This window comes from Apus apus, chromosome 1 (assembly GCF_020740795.1).
Source record: "Apus apus isolate bApuApu2 chromosome 1, bApuApu2.pri.cur, whole genome shotgun sequence".
Taxonomy (NCBI): Eukaryota; Metazoa; Chordata; class Aves; order Apodiformes; family Apodidae; genus Apus; species Apus apus.
The window spans coordinates 143,564,388-143,586,474 of record NC_067282.1 but is presented as its reverse complement, the minus strand read 5'-3'; the positions used below and the strand labels follow the sequence as shown (position 1 = coordinate 143,586,474).

Below are 22,087 nucleotides of genomic sequence, written 5' to 3'. Positions count from 1 at the left end.
GTTGACATGTGTCAACACATGTTGACATGGAAGTACAAAATTAACTGTAGATTGCACTAATATAAAAATAAATCTAAAGCTTACAGCCAGAGAGCCTTTCCTTTAAGAAAACAACTTGGTGTTACAGCGGCACAGTGTTTCAGTGTCTGCTTAAATTAATCAGACAGAATCAATCCTGCCAGATTACTGATCTCAGCCCTTATACTCTACCATGAAGGAAAACTATAACAGAGCTAACTGGGATCTTTATGATAATTTATCTTCTCAACAGAAATGTATTCTGGAAACAAATACTTCTTTCAAATGAAAGGATTTTTTCCAGAGAAAACATGGAACTTTCAAAACCCACGCACCAGCCTGGACAGTAGGTAAAATGAAATAAATAGATCTACTGAATTTTAATTATTCTAGTCCAGTAACTATGGTGAAGATTATACACTTCTGTTTAAAGTTATAGATACATGCTCCTACTTACAAGGACAAAAAAAAAACCCAAACAACCCAAAGCTCCAACTCAGCCCTGAGTGCACCTTCTGAATATTAAGGGCTCTTCTTTTTCTAAGTATGGTAATTATATTTCTTGTTCTAGAAAATAATAAACTCTTATTTCCACCCACGGCAAACTTTTAGGAATTGCAGTTATTTTTCAGGCCAGTTGGTGGGAGTTTTTTTATATTGAAGTTAGTAGCTGCAATAAGGCCTTTATAATTTTAAAATTAAAATCAAAGCAATTCAAAGTATCTGCATTTACTTTGTGATGTATCCTTCTCTTCAAATATTTCAACTTGAGATTTTCTTCCCAATTTGCTCTACAGTTTGTAATTATGGAAACAATTTTTACCATTGCTATTTATCCTCTTTTTTAAAATTTCTTTTTAATAACATCCGAATATCAGTGAACAATTCCTAATGGAGACTGAAACAAGTTAAAAGGAAAACTCAAGAACCCTGGATCTGAGATGTATCATATTTATCAGAGCAGCAGGAAACTGGAGAAGAAAGTCAGAATCCAGGCCTCTTGACTTTTTTTTTAATCCAAGTTTTCTGAATTTGATGATGGCCTCAGGAACAGAAAAGCATCACCATGGAAGGAAGAGAGGAGTCCTAGGCTTCAAAGATGAGGCAGATAATTCTTCCCACTGAACATGAAACCAGAGCAGAAAGCCTTGCTCTTTTCCAAGATAATCTTGGAATATGAGAATTTTCAGTATATTTGTTACCTGGTGGATTTAAAAGATGGAAGCAGAATGCTTGCAATTAAATCTCTTCCAGGGACCAGCCCAGATCATGGAGCAGCAGCATTCTAGAGCTGCAAGAAGGAATTACATCTATCACACTAACTTTTTTGGTGAAGGCTTCTTTTTGAGATTGAGGAGTGAAAAAATTTGCCAGACGTACAAAATGGCAAATCTGAAGTTTACTTTTCTCAAAAAAGGAGCCTGCTGTCCAACAGACATAATAGTTCACACAAGCAAATCAGTGTCTTCAGCAACTCTGACATATTACAGCCTCTTCAGGGAAAACAAGAGGAACACACCAAATATTGAGATGTGGCTGAATGAAGACCACATAGCAAAGACACTTTGGAGGAGAAAAATCCAATTTTGCTGAAGAATTGCCTTTTGAAAGCTTGAACCTGATTAAATCTCCCATCTACTATGAGGAAAAATTTCAGAGGGATTTTTCAGATATAATTTGTGTGACCCAAGGTAAGCTGCTGCAACTCCAAAGAGAAGATGATTACTTTAAAAAAGTACACATCAGCATTTTGCAGTAAGCTTTTTCAGAATCTAAAGAACTCAGGTCTCCTGCTAGGTCTAGTTTTACTTTTAAGCCTTAAACCTTTAAACATGATTAGAATACTGAGCAATAGTTGTGGCTATTAGTGTGAGGGTGCTGGGGCCTGTCAATGCATTTGTAACTGAAAAATGGTTATATTTATTTTCCAGGGTACTCTTAGATAGCTTGTGGCGAGTGACTATCAGCAGGCTAACTCTTTGTTTAAGAAGTGTAAGATAAGTAATGTTCAAGTCAAAAACCATCAAAGCATTTTCATTATCTTTCAATTAGGAGTTTGCTGATTTTCAAGCTCAATATTTAAATAAATAAAATCAAGACAAAATATACACAAAGAATCTTGTTTTTTTTTCATTTCTAACTAGCTTTCACTTCAAATTTATCTTGCATAAACTTCATTGTAAATTATGGCTGAAAATGCTTACACTGTATTTTAAAATGTGAATGTCTCAAAACATTTCTTCTGAAGTTGTGGTTTTTTATTTCTTAACATTTTATTTATCAATTAAATAAAAAGCTGCATATACTCTGTATGTGCACATATTATGTACATAAATGTTTGTGTACATACATGTGCATATTTTTATATATGTGCATATACACAAATGACACACACTGTTACATTTTAAGAGTGAGAAAGTTTGTGATAGAATTTTCCACAGAAATACATTTCCAAATTTCAAGCTTTTCCACTTAAATGATGTATACTTTGCATCAAAGCTATTTGTGCAAAGCACTAGATGTCATTGACGTTTGCCATGTCATAGCTCAGATCAAAACTTCCCACAGTGGGTTTGGCAATGAAGTAAATAGAACAATTAAGTCTTCAGCAAATATAGGACAGACCACGTAGGGATATATTGTTCTCTTACAAGTACTGAAAATTGGGTTTGCTCTACTTTACTTCCAAATCGCCTTTTACATTTTAAGCAGGGAAGGATTTATATTTACTCCCTTTAGATGAGGCAGTTTTTGGAGGCCTGCAGTTAGAAAATGCTGGATGTTTCCTTGACTCTGCCAAAACCTTTCATGCTCTTGTGGCAGAGAAGATGCTCAACAGCTTGGGCAGCAGGACCCTTGCTCTGTGTGGCACTGTACTCCTTTCTAAGATGATGTCAGCATCAGGGCTCACAGCTTGAGTTTTTCCCTGGCTTGCATCTCAGGCTCCTATTCTGGTTATGCCTTGGCTGGGCTTGGATGAATAGAGAGCAAATGCTGGCTGTACAGTCCCCAAGGCACCCCCTGCAGCCTGTGCATCCGCCAGGACTGCAAGCGTGGACAAGGGCTTTCTGTGACACCTCACACGCCACATGCTCTCTGAGTGCACAGTTATTATGAGGAGCTCTCCTCTCCTTTTGTTTTCTCCTGACAGCATGCCAAATCTTGTTCAAATGGAATTTAATGGCAAAAAACTCCCTTTGACTTGCAAGGGAGCATAATCAAGTCTGTCTTTCAATGCGGGCTTTTCCAGATAGTTTTGGTCATACTGAAGTACTTTATCCCACTTGCAATTTTAGGGATATTTCCCATTATCAGTGCAGGAAAAAAAAAAAAAGAATCTGACCATCTGAAACCACAGCAAGTAGGCCCCTTTCTCCTCTTTGCACTAAACATATGCTTAGATCACACTGACTTTTTGCAGACAGATATTCTGTTAAGCAGGGATATTTCTAGCGAACCTGGATACAAAGAAGCACCAAAGCAGAAGTCTGACAACAGGACATACCTAGTCAAGACACTCACTTGAGGAAACCACTGCAAAAGCTGGCACTAGGGTCCATAGGATGCGTGTCCAAACATTTTAAGGACATTAAATTCTGTTCTTACCTGCATAAGTTGCTGCTTCAGTTTCTGTATTTCTGATATGTTGAGCTCACTGAAGAGGTCAGAGACGGGGTGCAGAGACTCCCCTTTCCTGCCCGTGGGAGTGCGGTAGTCACCGTTGAGTTTCACAAGAGGCCCATGGATATGTCCGTTCACCTTGTCATCATTGTTGGGCTCACCCCCGTCCTCTGCAAACTTCAATCCATCTACTGCTATATTAATGTGGTTATTATACATACTATCATTGAGGTTTATATACTGGGAGAGTTCCTTCCTCAGATTGTTCTTTTGCTCTCTTTCATTTTTTAAAGTTTCCAGAGCTTCCTCCAGCTGATGCTCAGCAATCTCCTTCAGCCGGATGGCATCTTCTAGCTGACTGTTAAGCAACACAGTCTCCTCCTCAAATCGCTTAATCTCATGCTTTAAGCCTTCATATTCAACCTGAATTAGACAAGACAAGGAAGATTCATAATACTAAAACTTGAGTCATGAAAACCTGCCATTTATCAGCCTTATTGAAATAGGTGTTAAAGAAAATTCAGTTTGAAATACCAGACATTGCCTGCAGCTGCAAAGACCTGGCTGCACAGAAAATGCAAGTGGAGCTCACTCCATTAAATACTCTACTGCTTGCTTTTTCAAGCATGTGAGAATTAAGAAATAAAACACCTTTTTCTGAGTAACTTATGACACTAAACAATGTATTTAATTGAAAGAAGGCTGTTTAGTAGCAGATATCCTGGTAACCATAGATTTATTATGAATTTCTATAAGCAATGTTGGTATATCATGGTATGCACAGATCGCAGGTTAATATAGCCTGATTTATTAATTGCAGATAATTTGAAGATAACTTCTTATCTAAATTCTTACCAGATGTCAAGTCACTCAGGTATGGAAACTAAAGTATCTGGTGTCTTAGTAGTGTTCAAGTATAAAAACTGTAGAAGAGCCTCAACATTTCTTTGTGTGATACAAACCTCTCCATTATTCAGGAAGTATTTTAAAAATTAAACAACAAACTATTCATACAATCAGTTTAAACTCTAAGTTGCCCCAAAATGTTAGATATTTTTAAACAACTAGATAAATGCAACAGAACATTGAAAGAGGGTGCCCAGAGATGTTGTGGAGTCTTCTTCTCTGGAGACATTAAAAACCCATCTGGATGTGCTCCTGTGTGATCTACTGTGATCTGCTCTGGCAGAGGGGTTGGACTAGATGATCTCCAAAGGTCCCTTCCAGACCTGACCACTCTGTGTCTCTGACTGTTTGACTTTGTAGTAAACAGCTTATCCAGCCACTATTCCTTGCACTGTATGTTTGGGATACCATTTTGGATCCCTTAGCTGCAACAGCGCTGTCTGAAGCCCTTCCCCAAGTGACCTGGTGCAGCCTCACCAGGCTTGGAGGGACTCAATGGTCCCATTCTTTCTCGAAGGGCAGGCTCCCTACCCCACACCCAGGTGTAGCATCTTATCAAAGTGTTTATTGGCAGTGTGGCCTGAGGAAAACAACAGCCTCCTCTCTCTTCTTTAAAAGCTCCCATGTTTATTTAGTCCTCTCTATTGCACCTAAAAAGAAGCAAAGCCTGAGTAAACATAATCTAGCTCAAAACCAACAATATCTAGATGGTGCAGCTGATCCTCACTGCAAAACACCTTCCCTTGCTAGCTCTCTTTATCTTCCTTTCCATTGGTGGAAAATCCAACAGTAATGAAAAGGAAGAACTTCGCTCCTAAAGGTCTTGTCTGTGCTTGACCAATTCTCCTGGTAAAAATTCTCAAGCTTCAACTTTTAATTTAATTCTAATAATATTACTCATCTACCTTTTCATTTTGAAATATATTGGGTGAAATAATTTAATAGTTCTTTGAAAGGAATATAAATACTGCATTTCATGCTCCATAAACTTTTTATCATTCAAAGGCATTAATATGTATTATTGTCTGAAATTTTAAGACATTGTCTAGAATATCTTTTATATGACACATATATGTAAACACACTATAATAAGGTTCTGTTGAAAATAGAAATAACAACCATTCCTATTGGAGTAGAACATTTATGAACCTGTTGAAACTCTTGTAAGTCTTTCAAAAGGCAAATTAAAAAACCAAAGTACTAATTTTCAAAGCCAGAGAATGGAAACATTTCAAGCAACAAAGTTAGTTCTAGAGTCATATTGGGAAACGTAAAATAGAAAAGGAATATCCATGATATTTTGAAATCTACAATTGGGAACTTGATATCTTTTCTGACTAGAGAGGTCCATCTGAAAAATTACTAAATCCCCTCAAATAGCTATGTTTATAACTAAAGGTCATGGAAAAAGAAACCTTTTAAAATTTTGAATTAATGTAAAAAGAGGTCTATATTATCCATATGGTTATGGTTGTCTCATGGATTCTTGTTTAAAAGTTTAAAAAAATCCCAACCCAGATAATTACAGTTTAGCACTAAGATTTGAAACATATGGTTTTGGAAATTAAAATATTAAAGTGTAAAGTGCTATTGAATTTTTACCTTGTATATCAAAACTATTTAAGGAATCAGAAATACATGGATATGTGATGCAAAATGACTAATTTTTAAAGCCGTTCAAAATGTTGCAATGCTTTTTCTCTCCACAGACAGCTGGCATTCGGTTTCATTAAGAAAGAAATATTATGGCAAATATAAACACTTGCAAACAGATTTTCTTGGGGGGGAAACTAGGACAGTCCATAAAGGGGTCTGTAATTTCCTGACAATGTGAGTGGCAAAAATCCATTCCTCAAAGGGGGGAATTTGCTGGCTTTGTAAATAACTCTGACACAAACATGATCTGCTATAAATTCACTTTCACGAGTATGAAAGTCTGGGTTATCTTCATAAATAAGGAAAAGATGTATCCATTTCTGTTACCTGGGTATTCCCTGAGGCCTGGCCCCATTCTTTTAAATGTTTTGACTGCATTTGTGCTAGAGCAGTAAAAGAGAGATGAAACAGTGCTGCTTCTCCTGCAGGAATGAGGCAGCTTTGCTATGAGGCTGTGATTAAAGGCCATAAAAATGATTAAGAGGCCTGGAGCACCCTTCCTATTAAGACAGGCTGAGAGAGCTGGGTTTGTTCAGCCTGGAGAAGAGAAGGCTCCAAGGAGACCTTATAGTGGCCTTTTAGTACATGAAGGGGGCCTACAGGAAATCTGGGGAAGGACTGTCTTCAAGGGTGTGTAGTGGTAGGAGAGGGGCAATAGTCTATAAACTAGAGCAGGGTAGATTTAGATTAGACATTAGGAAGAAGTTCTTTACAATTAGGGTGGTGAAACACTGGAACAGGTTTCCCAGAGAGATGGTGGATGCCCCATCCCTGGAAAAACTTAAGGTCAGGCTTGACAAGGCTCTGAGCAACATGATCTAGTCAAAAACGTCCCTGTGCACTGCAGGGAAGTCTGGTCTAGATGACCTTTAAAGATTCCTTCCAACCCCACTCATTCTATGACTCTATAATTAGGGACAGTGACATTCTTGGCTGTTTGATAAAAGCCCTAAGTGAACAAGGCAGTAGGTTAGGACATAAATGAGGGGCTGCAACACAGTGCTGTTACCATCTGCTAGCAGTTTAAGAAATGGTGTTATGGAGTGCCATGTGATGCTGGTCTGGACAGGGTCTAACAGGCAGAAAGTGTTACATCATCCAACATGGATACCTGAATATTGGTCACAGCAAGTCTTCTGACATGAGAACAAATCTCCTTTGTCCAATTTAAAGGACAGCTGTGTCCTTGGTTGCTTTCTCAGCAGCAAAGGAAGCTGTTTATTTTTAAGGGGGAGAAGAAGAGACCCCACAACTGCTTGCATCTGGATACAACGGGGCTGTTGTTTATGACAGTTCCTTGGGGTGCATTCTGCACTGCAGTGAGAATTACAGCGTGTTGGGCGTGTCGTGAGCTGCAAATCACTGCAATGAGGAAACCAAAAGATAAACTAGGAACATCTGACATCCCTTTGCTTATTTTTGAAGCTTGCTAAACTTGCAGGTTAGCATGGCTGAAAAGAGAGGAACACTGGTACAGGAAAACCTGAGGAGTAAGGAAAAAAAAGGAGAATGGGGAAAAGATTATTTCCTCTTTTCTCCAATTCAGAAGAGGAAAGGATATGCAGGAAACCAAACAAGAGGAAATGGAGGGCTGAACTGTACCTCTGGGCTCTGAGTTCAGTGTGCAGGGAGGGAGGAGAAGAAAAGCAGGAAGCTAAAAGATTCAGTTATTTCCCTTTTAATAATTCCTCTGCTATTACAAAGTTCTGCAATGAAATATTCCACCAGAATTTTGCTAAAAATGAGGTAAGTGCCTTACCATATGCAAAAAAATGGCCAGTAACACTGTTTCAGAATCAGTGTTCAGCAAAAACCCAATTAAGATAGATAGATAGATAGATAGATAGATAGATAGATAGATAGACAGACAGATAGATAGATAGATAATAAAATACATTTCTATTAAAGTGCTCTCTGGGATCAAATCACAGAAATTAGAGAAAACAGTACCATTTTTCAGCATAATGCCTTGAATATTTCGATTCTTACTTGGTTTTGTTTCAGTGTGGACACCAGTTTCTGTAAAGTGATGTTTTCTTCTTCCAGCTCAGTGTAGTCCTGTAGGAGTCTGGCCTCTCGAAACTTGTACTCTCGAATTTCCTCTTTCATTCGTATCCTCTGTAGTTCCACCATTTCGTTATTCTGGCGAGAGAAAACGCGAGTACGTTACTGTTCATGCACAGTCACTTTGATAATGAATGCTGCCTTTAGAAAAGTCCAAACAAAAAAATAATCATCAAATAGAAATGATTTAGCAGTCCAAATAAAAAATAGCATCACTTTTTAATCTGAGGCCACGTGGTAATTTCAGGTGTGTGAGGGCAATGCAGAAATGAGAATGTCTGATAAGAAAGATTGATTAAAACAATTGCAAGTTTAGATGCTTATTGAAATGGAAAACCTGGCAAGGCATCATCATCTCATTAGTTTTATTGCTCTACAATACAGTTGGATTTAAATAAAACTATCACCTGCTTTTCACCCAAGGACGCTTTCTACATTCACAGAGAAAAGCCATGAGTAACGGCATCTGTTCTGTAAAGACATCTGTTACCCAGCGAGGTGCACTCGTATGGCTGTGTCTGCAGGCACAGGTAGGGGGGTGGGGCATCTGCTAGGCAGATGGTTGCAAAGCACACCTCAAAAACCTGACAAACCCATTGCTGTGCTAAGCAAGATTACAGCCAGCACCCTGAGAATACACAAAGTCGCCACTTTATTTATCCCATTAGCACATACAGTTCCCACACAGCCTTACGAGAGAGGTCATGAGGGATCAGTTTCACCAAAAGTTGCTTCCATTGGATTTCAGCTCTGATTAAATTTTACATCAAGGGTCAGGTTATCCTGGGATGACCCCGCTGACCCCCTCTGATGTCACTCACACTATGGGAAGATGGATTTAACACACAGCTGGAAGAGAACAGTGACCAACACAAACGGTAGGAGCAAGCTCCTCTTCTGCTTTGAAGAGAAGCCTGCATTTCCTTGATTAATAAGAATAGTCATAATTGGTCACATCTCCTTGCCTGCAGGAGGAACCTGAGCATTGCCACAGCAGCTGGTGGAGGGAAGCACTACAGCAACCTTAATTGATTGGGCAGAGCCCTGTCTCTGCTGCAGTGTCAAAACCAGCACACCTGGGAAGCAGTAATGGGTTTATGTCAAAGATTCCAGCATGGAGTGAGGGCAATCATTGTCCTGATAGCTACTTGGAAAAATCAAATGTTAAAAAAAATTAAGACAGCAGAAATTGTAGTCAGCGAACTCTAAATAGATCAGTCTACCACTTGCTCTCTAGTACAGAACAGATAAAACTACATGCTCTGAATTGAGGATAAACAAAACTTTGCTTGGCATCCCAGTTAAATAAACCATTACAAATCACTGGAAAATAAGACTGAAGCATGAAAAAAAAAGTTGATGCAAGAATTACAAAAGCACTTTTTAAAATAAAGCTTTTTTGTTAAAGGAAAATTAAAACTATCACCTTCCCTCTCCTCACAGTTAATTAAGAAGAAATAAAGACCCTATATAATTCCTTAAATTAAGGCAGACCTTTGGTTTAAAAGATCCCTAGTGGCAGAAGAGTCACAGAGCACTAGATAAAAGTAACTTTACAAATATTACTTCATCCATCACTACCCAATAAACCTCTGAGTGAACTGAGAGAATGGCACGGCAGATGATTTCATGAGATGAAGGCATTTTAAACCTCAGGGCTGCCTTTGCATGTTTCGTTTCTGTCAGCACATTCTCAGCTGTGGAGTTTACTGATGCTTGCAAGGTGTGGGTGTACATTCCAGTCTGAGGATGAATGTGGACAACACCAAATGCATAACTCTACTCTGTCAAGTATAATTAAGCTACCCTGCAACTCTCCCACTGTTTGGAAGATAATCAGCCCAGGGAATGAATAGCAACCAGCTGACACCCATCCAATGCACACAGTCACGGTGCTGTTGAAAGGAAGGCCTCTTCAAAAAGAGAGGAAGAAACAAGATAACCAGAGATGGAGGACATGAGCAAAGAATTTTTACTGAATCCTGGTATATTATTTCACTGAAAGAGCACTAAGCGAGCTACTTTGAAAAAGCCTCTCATATTAACTCTGTAAGGCCAGAGTATTTCTTTGCTTTTCCTATGGCTGTGAACAAAGAGAAAACACAAGCTCTCACCTTGCTGGAGCCCAACACCATGTCTTTAAAAATACAGAAACCACATCCCTTGGCCACTTCTAGCTGCTTCTTCTCCTACATAATCTCGGAGGCATAAAAAGAAGCACTGACAGCATTTCACCTCCTCCTCTTACAGACGTAGCAAGTATCTCTGCAGACCAACCTCATTACTCGTGGCATTTGGTCAAGGAAGAAACAGCATGAAAAGGGAAGACTTGCCAGTGGGAGCATCCCGTGCCTGCCACAGGGCTGCCTGCTGTGCTTTCCATGACCAGGGCCAAGGCCTCCACTGGAAGCAATCCTGCTGCTCTGCCACAGGGGCAAAACAAACCTAGTACATTAGAGAATGTGGTATCACCTTTTCAAAATGAAATAAAACATGCATTTTGTCACTGTAAACACCCTGGCATTCTTCATCCTGCTCCCACATCTCTCCTCCTATTTGTGAACATCTGTATGATGCTGGCAAACATCCATCTGCTAAGCACTCCAGCGCTTTCACTGCTTCCTATGAAAGGTGAGGCTGCCATGTTACAGGGAAAGAGTCTGGCATTATCTAGGTTTATGAGTGAGGCATGCTGGAGGGTGGTTCTGCTTCCTTTGTAGGAGATTGCTATGAATTTTGTGGAAGTGAACAAACCTATTAAAAAAAAAAAATTCAGCCTGTGTTTATTACTGTCAGTAAGCAGGATATATTCTTTTCATCAAATGCTCTGATTAAATACAGTATCTTCTCACGACTCTCTCTTGTTATTTTGAAATACTTTAAATATGTATTTCTTAAACAGACAATATGCAGTAATAGATGATCCTAGAATCATAGAATGGTTTGTGTTGGAAGGAACCTTAAAGATCATCTAGCTCCAACTCCCCTTCATGATGAGGGACACCTCCCACTAGACCAGGTTGCTCAAAAGGATAGACCTTGCTGTACAGATACAGCAGCAGAAAGACAAACTTTTTATTTGGCCATTGCATCAGTTCTTTCCTGAGGTGACTTGGACTTGTATGGAAAAAGTATGAGAGGATCTAAAACACAAGGCAACTGTCAGCAGGGCAGTTATCTATATGCGCCACTAGAGGACAATATAACCCAAATTACTAGCAAAATAATTTGCAATTAAGCATTACTGATAATCAAGTGCTGAACATTAACCTTGCAGGATAGAGCAACTGAGCCAGATGCTTTTGCTAGGGCACTGTTTAAGGACTTTCTCTATTTCCAGAGAGGATTCCGCTATGAACTAACTACTGGATCTGTAAAAAAGAAATTAAACCAAGCAGTGGAGCTAACGATACATGAGCAATGTTTTAATGGCTGTAAATTATTTTCAGTCCCAGTCACAAGCTGAACATGGTGCAATGATTTTAATGGATCAGTGCCAAAGAAGAAGGAAAAGGCCTTTCTGTGAAACCATAGAAAACAACAGAGTCCTTGTCAGCATTGCATCTAATTATATGTGAGCACTAATTGTAGAAGATGTCAGTCACACAGCGTGTCTAATGAACCTACACATAACAGAACAGACCACAAGAAATGGAAAACAGAAGGCTCAGTTGAAGTAAAGTCTGTTCAGGTCACCTATCCACTAATACTTAGATTTATTTTCAGACTTGCCATATATGGGAAATGAAAGACATCTCTAGGTTTTACAGGGGCACAGACCATTTCTGTACACCACAAACATCGCTTCAGTCCTAACAGGCCTCTAAGCATCAGTGGAACATTAATATTAAACTTTTTTACTTCTTATCAAAATCAATGCAAAGTATATTAATATATTATTAATGTTTGATTCAGCATAGACTTTTAAATTATGTACTCCATATGCTACATACAGAGCATGTTGTATTGTGCTTAGATACATTGTAATATATTGTGTAATATCAAATAATTGCAAGTGTGACGTTACTTTCAAATGAAATAATAGAAATGTCTAATCTTGAAAACAATGAGAAAGGACTTTTAAAAAATACATTATTTCCCCGGGGTCATTTTTTTGTCAGAACATCCCCAGTGTTGCCTATGGAAGGCACTTTTTAACAGCCTTGTGTCCTATCAATATACCTAAGGAGAGCAAAGAAAGAGTGACCTGAAACTGGGTATTCTCATCTCCAAAGTAAGAAATGAACCCTGGTGGTTTTTGATTTCCTGACCTGTGACCTGTGGACACATAAACTGCACTTCTTGGAAATTAGTGGTGTTCTGAAGCCTTCTCTTTAAAGCGAATGCAGTTGCATGATTTTGGTTCTGCCCTATCCTGCAGTACATGAAGAACTTTCTTTCTTTCTGGCTTTTGTCTACCAGTTTTTGTCCCAAACAAAGCTGGAGAACTAGTGTTTGGGCTTTTCCCTAAATTATTTCCATACAAATTTTCATGAAATATTCCAGGTTCTTACTGTAGTAAAACATGCTATTTTCACACTGCAAAACTGACTTATAATAAAAAATTAATTATATGCTGCAGACTACTCTGACTAAAGCACTACTTATCTCTTAGAAAATGCAAGCCATGGAATTATGCTATGCTTAACTTTCTAATTTTCATAACTCATGAAATTTATATACTTCCAACTTAATGGCATTGTATTTTAGCTGATTCAGTATAAAATGCCTTTTCATCTGATGACAGTTTTATTGCACTGGCAGTAAATTGAATGCAATAGAAAGTTTATGCTCAACTAATATCCACAATCTCATTTGTTTGTTGACAAGTCTCACTGAAAATTTGTCTGTTATGTTTACTTTACTCGGCAGAGGAAAATAAAAGATGCATTTTTTTATTACAACCAGTAATAGAAATATCATAGAGAAGACAATTTAAACTGGGTTTCAAATTTAATTACAAACACACTAACTTTACATAAGGAAGCAATACCAGCACAACTTTGGCCAAAAAACAAGTTTGGGACTTCCTGCAGGATCGTCCCATCACAAGATTAACCCCACCTTTAAATTACTTTGGCTTCTTTTTAAATATATTGTTTGTATCTACTTGGTGACATGCAAGTATAAATTCAGGTGATATTAATGAGGAAAAAAGAACCAAATCCTAAAGTATCTTTGATTCATTACTTTTAGAATACACAGATTTAACCTTAGAAAATCAAAGCCCAAATATATCTCCTCTTTAGAAGGCTAATGTGAATCATGGGTACATTTTTGTTTTCCTTAAACAATGGAAAATGTAATTCTGCATCATACAGATAATTTTTGCCCTCTTCCTTGCTACTGATGGAAGAATCCAGAGAGGAAAATAATACAAGGTAAAGACCCAGAAAGAGACTTGCCACGCCAGGGAGCAGGTGGCCAGGGAGTACTGGCTGGTCTATAGAGAAACCCCAGCAGGTCCTGACTTTTTATTCTGAAGGGATAAGGGAGTTGAGAGAAGAGGGAATGAAAGCGGGAATAGAAGAGTGAGGACTATTTTATTTTAGTTGTCATCAGCTGATTTAGGTCCCCAAGGAAAGTCCTCTAGACTTATAGTTTCCTTCTCTCATATGCAGGAATGCTCACATGACATTTTCCATGTTTCCAGATATATTTAAAACCATAATGGGATTTTGTGGATGACTTAGTGTGACCTGGTCTGACCCTTTTGCAGAATTTGCAGCTCGATCCTCCTGATGATTCATATGTGTAGATGCCCTAAACAGGGTTAAACAGGGATGGAGCATCTCTTGCAGAGACATTTTTGCTTCCCTTTCAATACACAGATACCTCTATATCTCAAAATAAAATATTTTTTCCCTCATTGTTAAAAGTCTACATCCTCCCTTTTAATCTGAATTTATCTGATCTCATCCTTCAAAAAATTTAATTCAGGTGGCATTATTAGAATTCATTATATTGTATCTGACCTAACCATCTGTACTGGTATAATACTACTTTAAGAGCTCCTACTGTAAAAAAACAGAAACCACCATTTTTTTAAATTATATGGAATTCTGACAGTCTTCAGTTTTTGACATATCAGACATTGTTTCAAAAGTAGAAAAAAAAACAAATGTGCTACTGCCACAAGATTTTTTCGAAAATACATCTGTAGAATAACCTAAGTACTTACAATCTTCCCCTTCCATGGATTTACTTACAGAATCACAGTGCTAACCAAGGAAAGGATGAAAAAAGCCATGTATTTGTTAGTTACAGCATATGGAACAGAAGCCAGATCAAGATTATGTATGTTTCAAGTTCCTTCACCAGTAACAGCTCTTAGATACAGCATTTACAATACATCTAATAATGTAATAATCTGAAATGTTCAATGCATTTAATTAGAATTGCAAAATCTAAACAAGTACGGTGAATTTCTAGCAAGGGCAATTAAATGGTCCATTTATTTAGTTATCCCAGGGTTTGAAACATTGTAAATCCTGCTACATAAAAATCCCTACAAAATATCTTTATTTTTTATTGATCTATTTATTAACTTTCATATGTAAGCATACACAAAAAGATGAAACTAAGCAATGTTCTGCTAGTATTTAATTTTCCTACTGAGTGTCGTGGTCACATAATATAATGACTGCTATATGAACTGATAAACTACAAATCTCAAACCATACATATTTATCTGAAAAGTAATTGTTTTATTTGACTGCATTTATACCAATTATAACATTAGTATTAATACATTAATTATATAACAATTATATAATGACATGCTAATTATAATTAACATTAGCAGCCTGTAACAAGCACTGCTGTAACATGCCTGACTAATTCCTTCAAAGGAACAGAAAGTTTACCAAACTACATGGTATTAAACCAGTGTGAGAGGAAATTCAGACTCCAGGGTTATAGCACAATTTAGTTAATCTGATCCTTCTACATATCTGCAGAATGATGTCATATATATGATCATTGCAAATAGCAAATATCAATTGGCTGCAAAAAAGTCTTGCCAAGAGAAGGACATTGTGGCGGTAATTTTGTTTAAAGTCAAAATCCTGCGACTCATCTGCCTCCTGCAGCTTTAGTGGCATTAAACACTTCTAAGAAGTGGGAGGTTTTATTTCTAAATATCACACTGACTGGTGAAAAGAAAGTTGATGACACATCCATGCCTTGGAGTGGGCTGATAACATCTTGCAAATGCAGCGCTCTCCATGAAGAGTCTTCCCACAATCCATTCAGGCCTATAATGGCCTTCAAGTTTATCCAGGTACACATGAACAACGCCATGTCCTCCCGGGGACCAGCCACAGCCCAAAGGTCAGTCCCCCTCCTTCTAATAGAATCCCTGAATTGTTTTGGTTCGAAAAGACCTTTAAGATCGTAGAGTCCAACCGTTAACCCAGCACTGCCAAGTCCACCACTAAACTATGTCCCTAAACACCACACTGATATGTCTTTTAAATACCTCTAAGGATAATGACTCAACCACTTCCCTGGGCAGCCTGTTCCAGTACCTGATTACCCTTTCAGTGAAGAAAATTTTCCTAACATCCAATCTAAACCTTTTCTGGCATGATTTGAGTCTGTTTTCTCTTATTCTATCACTTGCTGCTCGGGAGAAGAGACCAACCTCCAGTTCACTACAACCTCCTTTCAGGTAGTTGTAGAGAGCAATGATGTCTCCCCTCAGCCTCCTTGGCTCCAGACTGAACAGCCCCAGTTCCCTCAGCCTCTCCTCATAAGACTTGTGCTCTAGACCCTTCACCTGCTTCCTCCATGCTGTGCTGCTGCTGCCATCTGCCCAATCCCACTGCTGAAGGAGCAGAATGGGCTCCCCCAGGACCTACATGCTCTGGTTGCAGTGAAGAGCACACGGTGAGAGCGTGCTGCCAGAGGTGGACAGGGCACTACCCGTTAACACTACACTTTAGCTGAATTATTTTGCCACATCCTCATAATTCCTACTGCACGGAAGAGTGCCTGAGTGACAAGCAGTTGAGATTGTGCTCTCTGAAGCAGAGCTGTGGAGACCACTCTGTGTCACTGATTGTCCCATGACTGGCTGGGTACTATTATAAAGATACCAAACCCAAATTGCTCTCACCAGATTAGCTCGGGGAAAGAAAAAAAAAAAGGGGGGGGCGTGGGGGGAAGAAGTGGGAGGTGTTGTGTGTTTGTGCCCAGGGCATTTCGGACTGAATGGCAATTTATACTCTTTTTTGCCCAATTACAAGATTTACGTTTCTATCCAGAATTTCAGAAATCAACAGCAGTGATTCTACATGACAATGCCTGAAGGCAGGCTTTTTGATGGAGGATCCCCACAGGCCTTTTCAAGCTCATCAAGAAAGCAAGAGCTGGTTTCAAAGCCTAACTGATCACTTGGGAGAGGCATCTGCCAGATATATGTATCTCTTTGAGAGGCCATCTGTCAGGTGCAAAGTGCCAAATTTCCTTCTAGACCCAAAGGGGCACCACCAGACCAACAAAAGAGAAGTTGTGCTAACAGGGTATGGATCTCTGATCAGTTTAAACTCAGCAGTAACACAGCTGCTGCTCCCAGGCCTTGACCCTCCCTTGGGCCAGCACTACCTTTGACATAATCAGCCAGATCATCATCAGCAAGCTACCCCAAAAAACAAACAAACAAAAAGTTAGTTGTAATGGTATTTGTACTCCTTGACACTGCTGACAGGGTGGACACACAGACATTGGTGCTAGCAGGAGGTAGGGAATAGGAACACATGCCATTTCTAGTTGGGATATGATTGCTGCTCAGCAACAACTGTATGATCAATTCCAAGTACCAGAGATGGAAACCCAGCCCCATAGATATAAACTGTAAAATATATATACCCTCCAGCAGGAATGTATTTTCATTATATACATTAAAATGTTGAGGCACATGTACAGTGAATTCCCAAGGGTGGAAAGGAGGAAAGAGAAAAGACACCAAGTGCCTAAATAAGGATGAGCTTGACTATTTTAGCATCCATTCTGCTTGGTTAGTATAGAAAAATATGGCTCTGCTTCTTGACTGCTTGCTTTTGCACTACTTTCTGCTGTGTTACTTTAACTTCTGATGTCAAGATAGTTTCAGAGCTCCCTGTGCTGACCCATCTCTGAGCGTGCCAGGCAGCAACTCCATTCTCCCATGTTCCAGGCACAGAGCTACACTCCTCGTAAGCTTTCCATTCCCCACGGCAACTGTCTCCCCTCCTTAGGACTCGGAGCTATTTTAATTACAGCTCACTGCTAGCTCAATCCTGCATTCCTTATACTCCTCACACCAGTAATCAAGCTGTGCTGTCAAGGGATGCACGTGCCGGGCCAGGGCTCTCTGCAGTGTGTTACAATACTACCCAAGCTCTGGTTTTCATGTTGTTGTTTTCTTGTTGCTATTGTTGGTTTTGGTTGTTGGTTTTTTTTCCAGTTTGCACGCTGAGCCAATCTTTGGTCTTGTAAATAGCAGCTAGATATTGTAATATCCATGTCTGTGAGCAAGTGCCTCTGCCTTCTCCCGCTGCAGGAGGACTGTGCTGCAGCGCTGTGTCAGAGCTCAGGAAGCTGAGAGCGTGTCGACATGCAGACCCAGGGCTGGGCAGCAGTACTCATAAATCCAGTACTGGGGACAGTGCAGCTAAATTAGTAAGGGGCTGAGTTCAAATTAATCAGATATGTAATTAATCCTGATCCTCAGCTAACAAAAGATCATAAAAATCATAGAAAAATGGATCTCAAAGGGACTCCATGGCAGAATCTAGTCCATTCATCTTTCTCAGGACAGAAACAACTACATCTATGTCATTCTTGCTATCTGTCTAATCTCTCCTTAATGACTTCTAATGACGGATCCCGTCACCTTTTCCAGAAACTTGTTTCCTTAATTCTTGTTTGCCTTTGTCATCAGAAACCTTTTTTGAATGTCCAATCTGAATGTGAGACTTTCACCCTGCAAGAGGAAAGAAGTGTTTCTTTTCCAGCCCACAAAGAGGAAAATAAATACATTTATTCCTCTCTGTAGGAGTCTTCCATTTACCCACAGTATCCATCTTCTGCCACCTCTCTCTCCTCTGCAAATAGAAAAGCACATGAGAATTGAAGATCCCAGACAGCTACCACTGAGAGAACTCACTCGCTGTCCTTGCATGAAATACAGCAGAAATTCAGGGAGATGATGACAACAGCAACTAGATATTGGAAGAAAAATAATAGAAGACCCCAATTAACATGCCACACTCCCTCTAGTACCAGGTTCCTCACAGTGGATTGAGAGAGAAGAAATATATCTAAAGAAACAAAGAAGAAACCATTCATCCTTTTCAGAAAGTAGTGTTAATAAATAGCTAAAGGATACAAAGACACTATTCACAGGTCCAAATCTATTTCAAGAAGTCATCTGCTGGGACATTCTCTATTGTGCTGCAGAGGAGCTGTGAAAGCTCAGCATCAAAGCAGCTCTGTAAGCCCATGCTCACAGAAGAGCTTCCCTTGTCAAAATTGTTCTTGCAGATTGTCAGCTGCAAGGGTGTTTTAAAAGCTCTTTGTGAATCTGCACTCACCCTCCTCCCAATGACAACAAACTATTTCAAGTTCCCCTTGAAAAATATCTATACTGTAAAAAAGGTTGCTAAGAAAGGAGGGGCAACAAGCAAGTTAAACTTCCATAATTATTATTCTTCTCCAGAAGGACAGAGGCATGGCATCTTTAAACAAACACACCTGTGCCACAAAATTCAAATGTTATAATGCAGTCGATTCTGCCATTATTAAGAGACAATATTTCCTCAAAGTCAGGACTAATTTCAGTAATTAAAATCCATGTAACGTTACCCATCTGCTGCCAAAAGAAGCACAGCAGCATTCTGCAGCTTATTTGACCTTGTGTGCAGAACCACCCCCCCCACACACGCTTATTCGTCTGTAGCATGAGTAGAAACATCAATTCAGAAATGGGAGTTGATTAAGAAGATGAAGATGGCTTGATAAATAATGCCTCTTTTTTTTTTTTTTTTTTTCATCAAATACTTAGCATTTTTATTTTAGGTAATATATTTTAATGACTTGGGAGGCAAATACAGCCAAAGATAAGTACCGCATCTGTCTGTAAACTACATCCTCCGGGTTTGATTTTTACACATAATTTTTATTCATTACAGTGCCTACAGTGATTCATTAATGCAAATGCCTATGTAGGAGATGTGATAAAGTAAACTGCACTACAGGTTACTTGAATTTATTGCTATGGACAGTGAAAATACCTGTATCACAAAGTATGTCTCTAACATTGCAGTACTCCTGACTGTTCAATATAATTTGGTTTGAAACCTGATCTTGGCTTTTACAATCTGCCATTTCCCTTGTTTATTTTAATACAGACTGCATATTTCACAGCTTTATTTTATATATATATATTTCAGTCAATGGTAGTAAGTTTTACATTGACACTTTTCTATTAAAAGGCTGAGCAAACAAGATTCTCATTGCTCTGCACACAGGACAGAAATACAAATGTAATATATGCCATAAGAATGCCATAATCTCTGGGACAGTTACTCAAGCATGCTGCTCACAGCAGCAAAGCCTTAGAATTAAATTATCCTTCTGGAAATTGTATAAACACTGAATATTATTCAATGCCTGCAATGCATCAAAATAGGAAAAAACAGCCACAAAGTGTCATATTTACTCAGGGAGCAAAATACCAGTTAAGCTATGGGATTGTTTCACTTTGCATATTAAAATTATGCTTAAATCTACTTTTTATATTCTCGTGTACTCCCCTTTAAAACCACTGGTGTTTTCCTTGGTTACCATCAGTTTCCACCGGATTTCCAACCAGGTCATTATTGGTGTTGGTCTGAGCCTTCTTCTGAAACTGATTATTTACTACAGTTAAATAAGTTACAGAAGAACTGAACTAGGAAAGTCCACAACTAATTAAAAAAAAAAAATCTCTTTAGCTACCTAAAGACGACGTGCACTAAAGCACTGATAATTTTCTGTAAACACCGTGTGGCATGAGGAGGACAGTATCTCTTGGCAAATACCAAGTGATCTCTGATGGTTGAAGCACATGTGTGCAAAGGGACCCAGCTCTCAGAGCTGGGATGTCAAGTCCCAACTTCAGCATGAGAGCGGAGCCGTTTTCTTGTCCTTGCTGAATTTGTGCTCAAGGACTATGACAAATGAAGAACTAGTGTTTTTCCAGATTCATGGACATTCAGAAAAACACACCCATGTGGCAAGTAGAGTGAAAAATATTTTTTCAAAGACATGTTCACCTAAGACTTAACCTATCTCAGTATCAGGGTTCCCAAATTCTGAACTCAGCCTTCACTCAGGCCTCCAAGGCTGACAGTAACAGTTGGGCAAAACAAGGGTGCCAGACTGGTCGCCCTGCCCAGCCCTAGCAAGCTTGGACACACCAAGGGCAGAGGCTGGCACTGTTCCAGTCTCCCATCCAAGCCCTCAGCAGTGAAGCCCTAAGATGCAAGGGCACCTGCATGCAACACTGGAGTGCTGGACTGTAAATCTCCAGATACTGGTAAGAAACTTCTGTGGCAGTTAAGGACTGCAATCCAAAGCCTTAATTGCTCCCTCTGATTTCTAATATCCCAGCAGGCCACTGCTGATTGATAGCTTACAATCCCTTTGTTTCTTTCTAACTGGTTTTTAATATAAAATATAACAAAACATAAGAGGATGACTGCTTTTAAATTTCCCATGAGATTTTAAAGTGCTCAACCAATACCACAATGTAACATCATTACTAAAGAAATCCAGTATCAGTTTCAGCAAGTATCTATTTAAAGGTAAGTTTTTCAGTTCTTATTTTGTTGCATGCCCAATAGCTTGATACAGCACAACTGAATTCAGTTACACACTGCAAAAAAAAGTGCAGCAGAAGGATCAATCTAATAAAATGACAGTCATCCTCAGGGACAAAAAACAACATCACACTTGAACTAGGTCAAAATTCAGACATGCAACAGGAATAAGATGAGATTTATGAACTCCTCTTCATCAACAGATCAATGAATTCCATGACATACCTACATAGTTGTTGACCATTCTCAGGCTTTCCATCATCAAATTATTGCTACCAGTGTCTATAGGTAAGATGAGCCAGGCTACTAACAATTCCTTGGGCTCTTGATTATTATACTGAGGTTGAGTTTATTCAGCATCTCAACCAGATATATAGATATAGATATGGGAAATGGGTTATGCCTCACACCTACACACTTGCACCATGCTCCTCTTTGTGCAGTGTGATGTAGGATATTGCCAATACAAGAGCAGAATGGAAAAAATCCCCCAAACAGTATTTCTGGTGTAACCACAGCTTTTGGCAGTCCATTATCCCTGTTGGAGACTGCACATTTGTTTAACAGCCTCTGCTTTTAATCACATGGAGATTTCTGTGGCACAGGTAATTTTTCTTCAGATTGTACAGAGTGCAAATACCTCTCGTGAAAGACTGAAACTATGAGCAGAAAAAAAATGAACTCTGCAGCTGCATCTGTCTGTCCTTTGCCCTGCCTTAATCAATGGAGGCTCCACATGGCTGAGTAGCCAAACTGCTTCAGTATGTGAATCCAGCACATGAAATGAAAGTCCTACCCATTTTGGTGTTTCAGAGTATGGCAGGCATTACTTTGCAGCAGCTCAGTGTCCACTGCAGGAGCAGCATAGCTGCAGTAGGCACACAGAAGAGAGCTGAGCTGCTTTAGGAAAAGAACATCCTCATTACAAATTAGAGATATTAATTGTGTGAGAGGAACCAAATAAAAATCCCTGGGTT

The 22,087-nt window shown here is 39.1% G+C and overlaps 1 protein-coding gene across 7 annotated transcripts in view; it reads right to left on the bottom strand.

Moving 5' to 3' along the window:
- BICD1 (BICD cargo adaptor 1) overlaps window positions 1–22,087 on the bottom strand; it is a 174,934-nt gene that overhangs the window by 36,533 nt on the left and 116,314 nt on the right. For all 7 annotated transcript variants that reach the window (XM_051635400.1, XM_051635426.1, XM_051635391.1 and 4 more), the window contains exons 3-4: window positions 8,191–8,343; window positions 3,625–4,062 (exon numbers count right to left, since the gene is read on the bottom strand). In XM_051635400.1, the coding sequence (XP_051491360.1) occupies window positions 3,625–4,062; window positions 8,191–8,343 (591 nt within the window). The remainder of the gene's footprint in view (window positions 1–3,624; window positions 4,063–8,190; window positions 8,344–22,087) is intronic.